This window comes from Triticum urartu, chromosome 6A, assembly GCF_056163025.1.
Source record: "Triticum urartu cultivar PI428250 chromosome 6A, HENAU_Tu73, whole genome shotgun sequence".
NCBI classification, from domain to species: domain Eukaryota; kingdom Viridiplantae; phylum Streptophyta; class Magnoliopsida; order Poales; family Poaceae; genus Triticum; species Triticum urartu.
Window position 1 is genome coordinate 392427405 of NC_141878.1, and position 7353 is coordinate 392434757.

General features: G+C 42.8%; 1 protein-coding gene across 1 annotated transcript; it reads right to left on the reverse strand.

Annotated features, from left to right (window-relative positions):
• Nucleotides 1-4591: 4591 nt before the first annotated feature.
• On the reverse strand, nucleotides 4592-7128 carry LOC147965363 (putative cyclin-F2-1). The gene is made up of 2 exons (XM_087530427.1): nucleotides 6122-7128; nucleotides 4592-4937 (listed from the first exon to the last, which is right to left on the reverse strand). The coding sequence occupies exons 1-2, from the start codon at nucleotides 7126-7128 to the stop codon at nucleotides 4592-4594; spliced, it is 1353 nt and encodes a 450-aa protein (XP_087386553.1).
• Nucleotides 7129-7353: the final 225 nt, after the last annotated feature.

Consider the following 7353-nt stretch of genomic DNA (forward strand, 5'->3'; position numbering starts at 1 on the left):
GTGTCTCAAAAGAGAACTTATTACAATAAATATGGCTTAAGGCCATCTAATAACGATAACAGCGGAAGGCTTGGAAGATAAGTGAGTCCATCAACTCCAACGGCATCACTGAGTATGGAACCACGACCTAAAAACTCCTTAATCGTCGTCTGAAAAGTCTGCAACATTAACGTTGCAACCCGAAAACGGGTCAGCACATGGAATATGCTGGCAAGGTAACACATAGAGAGTAATGGAATGTAACAGCCATACTATATGCATATTTGGCTGGTGGAAAGCTCTATGGTTACAGTTTTGCGTAAAGCCAATTTTTCCCTACTTCAAAGGAATAAAATTTAATTACTATCATGGTGGTTGTTAAACATTGAGAATGGTTGACAGCATTCTCAATCCCAATTAAGCATCATCATTAAACATAACCCAACAAAATTAATTTAGGCTAACATGTTGAGATTCACATGAAAATCCAGGTACTAGATACTCAAGATGTTCATAACCGGAGACACAGCTAACCATGATTAGTTTATTACACTCTGCAGAGGCTTGCGCACTTTTCCCCACAAGACTCGATCGCCTCCGTTTGGTTTCTCGCACTACATGGTGTTTGAGAAGACGGATGACCGAGACATAGTCTTTCAGAAGTGCTGGCACCTTATGATCGGGTATGCCGTACCACCTACATCCCCTACATCTGCTAGTCTACCACTGTAAGAGTTCGCACAACTTAGTCAACTATGCTAGAGCCCATAATAGCTTGTGGCTGCACACGGAAGTTTCTAGTATGAATAGTCTCATGATCCCTTTGAGCCTGGGTGGCGGTCCAAAAGAAAAACAGGCAAGTCCTGAAATATCCAGGTGCCTCAATCCACCCAGATGTGTGTTTAAGTTGCCACCTTAGATAAACCATTAATTAACAATCTCACATCTGTCATGGATATCACTCACCCAATCCACGTCTACTAGCATAGCATGGCATAATAAGCAAACGTAGAAGTAACTCCCAAAGGTTTGATAATAACAGGTAATAGGTACTACCTCATCTACTTCCCATCCCACAATTTAATTAGATCCTAATCATGCAATGTGTGAGGATTGATCTAATGCAATAAAAGTGGGTAGTAGAAAAGGTATGATCAAAGTGTTACTTGCCTTGCTGATGATCCGCGAAACCTAACGATTCGAAGTAACAAGCGGCGCACTTCGGGTACTCTATCGCAAACAAACAAACAAACAAGCATACAATAAGTACTCATATAAATGCACAGGTAAAACTCAAATAAAAGATCTAACCAGAAGGTTCAACTTAAGAACTCCGGTTTGCAAAAAGAATCAAATCGAACGAAGCAACGAAAGTCAAACGGCGAAAGAAAACAACTTCGTTCTAGTAATCTGGATCTAGGGCAAATTTTACAGTAGGAAAATCTTGTTTAAGTTGGTTAAACGGATAGAGGGTTTCGAGATGAATCCCTAGGCGTTTGAATCGCCTGATTCCGATAAACGAGCGAAAAGTTATACTAAAACGAAAATCGGATCAGGAATCGCAGATTTAATCCGAGAAAAAGAAAGACGACGAACGCCGAATTTTTTTTCGGCACGGAAAACGAGGCGTGACGAACCTCGGCGGCGAAATCCGGCGGCGGCGGCTTAGGGCGCTTTAGGGTTTCCCCCAGGGCCGGGCCTCGGCTTATAAAGGACTCCCGGGTCAGTGTCCAGGTCGGACACAGTTCGTTTTTTTTAAATTATTCCGCTCGGAAGAAAAATAAAAAGAAATACTAAACGGACTCCAAAAATTCCGAAATAAATTTTCGCGGGCTTCTAAAATCAAGCCGCACAAGGTGAACATTTATTTGGGACCTAAATGCAATTTTGAAAAACGCACTTTTTTCCTAAATTCAAATAAAACACCGAAAAACTCCGAAATAAAATCTTATTTGATTTTATTATTAAATCCTCAATATTTCTTTATTTTAGGAAAGTCATTTTATTCCCTCTCTCATATTTTTGTACTAGAAATAATTGATGATAAAATAAATAAAATCAAATGATCCTATTCTCAAAATTTGAGAAAACTCAAATATGAAAATAACAAAATCGCCAACTCTCTCCGTGGGTCATTGAGTTGCGTAGAATTTCTAGGATCAACCAAAATGCAAAATAAAATATGATATGCATGATAATCTAGTGTATAACATTCCAAATTGAAAAATTGAGATGTTACAGATGTGCTGACTATATTTGTGGAGGTTGAATGAAAAAGTATAATGAACCACCCGGTGATGCTTACAGCCGAATCTGATAGGGGTTAGTAAAATTTTAATATTTCCATGCAAGTATGTCTAGTGAAGGTCATACATCTGACCAATGGCTCTCCGCTCCACCCCCACTACCCACCCACCATACCGATGTCTGCAATGATTCTAGTGACCTTTATATTGGTGCTTCCTGGTGTGATGGATGGTCTCTTGCACTAAAACTTCTCCCCCGACCATACGACTGAGTCTCACGTGTGTCGTTGTTTCGAATCTCATGTAAAGTTCATCTCTCCCCCATTGCGCACAGAATGAAGAGTCACCTTTTTTGTCCTAGTACCTCCCGTTTTAGTTTCACGATACTTCCAAGTACTCTGGTTTTTTAGAGGATTACTAGACAACCGATACGAGCACTTTTTAGAAATGTTTGTTTCTCTTCTACTCGTTTTCAAATATTTATTATGTTCTATAGTTTCAAGATTTTTTCTCCAATACTTGCAGGCAAGTTATCTTTTTCGAGTAACTATCAGTTTACGCTTTTCTCGATAAACAGATTCCACACCCATTGGTTTTGGCTAGATCTTTGACAAGTTATCCCACGCCATTCCAAGTCAAATGTAGCCAACTTTGTGCGAGTCTATGAGAGAGCCTTTGAAGAGCGAAACTTTCTAGAAGAAAGCAAGCAGTTTTGGGTGATTCCAAACTTTTTTCTTGAATCATGAAGGCCTAACTCCTCCTTATGTTGAACCCCTATTCATAGTGTTCATTTATCTTTGCATCAACCATATCCTTTGTGTGTTTTTGCATATGTGTGTATGCGTGTGTGCATGCGCGTGCACGTGTGCGTGAGAGAGAGAGAGAGAGAGAGAGAGAGATCCTATGGGTTATTGAGAGTGCTTTGATTAAGATATTCTGAGATGGTCTACTAAGTGATTTTGCTTTATCTGTTACTTCTTGAGGGTAGGCACCTCCTAGAGGGCTAGGAGTTACTTGATAGCCTTCAACAATCATATTGTGAAGGAATCAAGAGTTTGTACAAGGTCATGAAATCACTTTCTTCGTACGAAGATCTACCCCGAGTTAGTCTTCTAAGTATAAACCATGGTTGTATAGGTGAGCATGCGCTAAGTGGGCGTGGTGCCGAGACCTTTGTGGTCTTACAAACTTCCACCAACGAGGAGTTGGGTAGTGTCAATTAATTACCTAAACCTCGGCATACATCGTCGAGCTTTCGTTGTTTGCATCCTCCAAAACTCAAGAACTTTACTTTCGGCAACATTTTTTCTTGTTAGCTTGCATGTGTATAAGTTTCCTAAGGATCAAACTAGTCTAATTGTAAAACTCGTCAACCCTAAAATCTGGTATAGAATTTTCAACAGGACTATCCACCCCTTCTAGTCCATTTTACGACGACCCAATCCAGCCTTCACATAAGAAATTCCATCTATATAGATATCAAGTAACTTAATGTGCTATATCACGCAAATTCAGAAGCTTTGTTTGGGCTCGCTGCTAAGTCCTTTTAAAACACCCCTTTTAGGGTAGAATCCCACCTCAATTCGATTAGGTGTCGTTATGTTCTCATTATTTTTTCCAAAGAAACCTTGGGAAAGAACTAATTTTTGCTCTCGGGCTCCATGGAGCCCGAAATTTTTGAACATTCAAAAATGAACTTTGGAAGTTAAAAAAAATCTGAAAATTACACAAGTATTTATGGACGTATACTAGATATGTGTGTAATTTCATCACTAAGTACGTTTTATGTGACCTTTACCAAAAGAAAAATCATGTAATTTTAAAGTGAATAGTATATGTGTTAGAAATACGTGATTTTGTCATTTTCATGTATGTCACACCAAACAATATTTCATCATGAAACTTCGCAGGAAAGTAGTATACATCCATATGTACGTATATTTTTTGAGAGATGTTTGAAACTTAAAATTTTGAACTTTGAATTTTTCATATAAAGGGCTCCATCGAACTCCATTAGGCATTTCCGCCTTGGGAACCCTTCTACTACGGACGTACCTATCTTCAACCTCATGGTACCTCTCAAAATACAACAAGCCATCAGCGGATGAGTCCATGCACCACCTGAGGCATCATCATACATGTATGCACAATGAAAACTACAGTACACTTTATGTTAACCTTAAGATTTTTGAATGCGAAAAAAATGGACTCGCTTTCTTTGACAACTTCGTACAATCGAATGATTCAATCTGATAGTATGTCACATAATTCGAAGTGAGCTTGCCAATTGTACACCTGAACATCATTATTTTTTTAACAACTCATGGTTGAATCATGTAAGTGCCTGTCCGCCCCTAAATCTCCCATTACAATTCTAACTCGTTTTGCAAAAACGCTGGCAAGATCACGAAGCGCGGATCGGGATTCATCATGTACAAGGACTGAATGCCAAGGATGAGGTCCGTGGGCTTGTACCCTGTCAGCTCCGTGAATTCTCTGTTCCACTTCTGCACCTGGCTCGCCATTGGGTTCAAGATCAGCCTGGCCAGAAAGACCGCCGACGCCGCCACGGCGGATGGCATGAGCTGCACGCATCTGTAGTCAACCAGCGATGTTTCGGCGAGCTGATGCGCCAACTTCTGAACCTCCAGGTCGCGCTCTCCTTCGCTGGCGTCTACACGGCTGAACCTCCAGGCCGTGCTGATGCGCCAACTTCTCAACAATTGACCTTTTTACGATGGCGTCTATACTGCTGGAACGTACGGCCAGGGAGGTTTTCTAGGATCTACCGCTTCGTAGGTTGGACATGATTTATTCATTGGCATTGTATCGAATCATTTTATTTTTAGGGTGTTCTGGACTTTTTGGCTGTGTGCATCTAGATATGCAGAGGCCGGGCTTTCTTTCGATACGATTGTATCACCTCGATATATCTATTCAATGGAAAGTCTTTTATCGAAAAAAAATCACCTATCATGCAAATTCAGAAGCTCTATGTGGGCTTGCTGCTAGGTCATTTCACGGCACCCTTTTTTGGGTAGAATCCCACCTCACTTCGATTCGGTGTCTTTATGTTCTCACTATTTTGTTCAAAGGAACCTTGGGAAGAGAATAGATTTTTTGCTCTCGGCCTCCATGAAGCCTAAATTTTTCAAACATTCAAGAATGAACTTTTGAAGTTTAAAAAAAAACTGAAAGTACACAAGTATTTATAGATGCATACTGGATGTGTGTGAATTTCATCATGAAATACGTTTTTATGTGGACAGTACAAAAAAACCAAAATCATGTAATTTTATAGGGAATAGTACATGCGCTAGAAATATGTGACTTGTTATTTTTTTATGTAGCTTGCATAAAACAGTACTTCCTCATGAATCTTCGCAGACAAGTTGTATACATCATCCATATGCATGTGTATTTTGTTTTTGAGAGATTTTTGAAACTTAATATTTTGAATTAAAGTTTTCAAATAAAGGGCTCCATGGAGTTCAAATTCCGTTAGGCATTTCCGCCTTGGGAAGCCTTTTATTTTTCTCGAATACAGGAAGCATTTTACTAGCTAGGTATCTATCTTCACTCTCATGGCAGCTCTCATAATTCAACAAGCCATCAGGCGACGACTCCATACATAACCCGAAGCATCATCGTACTATGCACAATCAAAACTAAACTTATAGGTTAACTTCTAGATTTTTGTATGCGCAAAAATGGGCAACCTAAATTACTCTTTGACAATTTCGTACAATTGAAATATTGAATCTGGTAGCCGTCGGCATAGGGCATATAATTCCACAATTCAAAGGGAGCTTGCCAATTATACACCTGAACATCATTATTTAACAATTCAGGATTCAATCATGCAACTGGCTCTCCGCCCTTAAATCTCCCATTACAATTCTTGTTCGTCTTGCAAAAAAGCTGACAAGACCGCAAAGCGAGGATCAGGATTCATCATGTACAGCGACTCAATGCCAAGGATGAGGTCCGTGGGCTTGTACCCTGTCAGCTCCGTGAATTCCCTGTTCCACTTTCGAACCTGGCTCGCCATTGGGTTCAAGATCAGCCTTGCCAGAAAGACCGCCGACGCCGCCACGGCCGATGGCATGAGCGGCAGGCATCTGTAGTCGACGAGCGATTGTTCGGCGAGCCGATGCGCCAACTTCTGAACCTCCAGGTCGCTCTCTCCATTACTGTACCTGGTGAAGTGGTCCACAAAGATGTAGGCCGTTGGTTCGCTGAGCTCGTACCGGAGCACCGCCAACATCTTGCACTCCACGTCGATCACCTCCTTGCTCGTGGCGAACCCACAGTCGTTGGCAATTTTCGCGGCGTCCACCTTGAATATGGTGTCCCGCTCCTCATATTTGGCGGCGGTGAAGGCGGCCGTGGCGCCCAGGAGATGGAGCTCATACTCCATGTTAGTCGTAGGTAAGGTTCGCGCTGATAGCACGCGGTCGACGTAGGAGACGGCGCGGTGAAGCGTGCCGGGGGCCAGGCCGTAGTACCGAGTAAGCCCGTCCATCCAGATAACAAGGTTGGCGCGCATGGACGGGCTCATCCGATCTCCCTGCGCCGTCTTCAGGTAGTCTGGCCTCGGCGGCTCCTCGACGTTCATCTCCAGCTTGCGGAGGTTGAAGTCAATGTCGGCGTCGTAGTCGGAGAGCCGCGGACGCGTGGCCGAGTTGTTGGATTCAGGGGTATCGAAGACTGGGACGGCGCTCTCCGGGAGCAGGGATGGTACGGGTTCCTCCATTGCGGCGTAGTGGTCGACGGGTCGAAGCGCAGGAAGTGCACCGATGGCTCGGAGGTAGTCGTCAATGTCCCTCGTCTCGGCGCCGCTCCCTGGTAAGGCGACGGGGATGGGAGGGCCCGAAAGGAGCTCGGTGGTGAAGGGATCCATGGCCGTCAAGGAGAATGGAGACACTCGACGGTGGGTGCAAGATTGCAGGGCACGGTACGGTGGCGTGGCGTCGACCTGGCTATTTATTGAGGAATGCACGTTGCGCCCGATTGGCTGCATGAGAACTGGAAACCGTGTGGGTCACTCACTCGGTCCTGTAATCCGACTTTATCCTATGCGTTTCTCTCCTTTTTCTCTTTCATTTTGTCATCGTTTCTTTCCTCT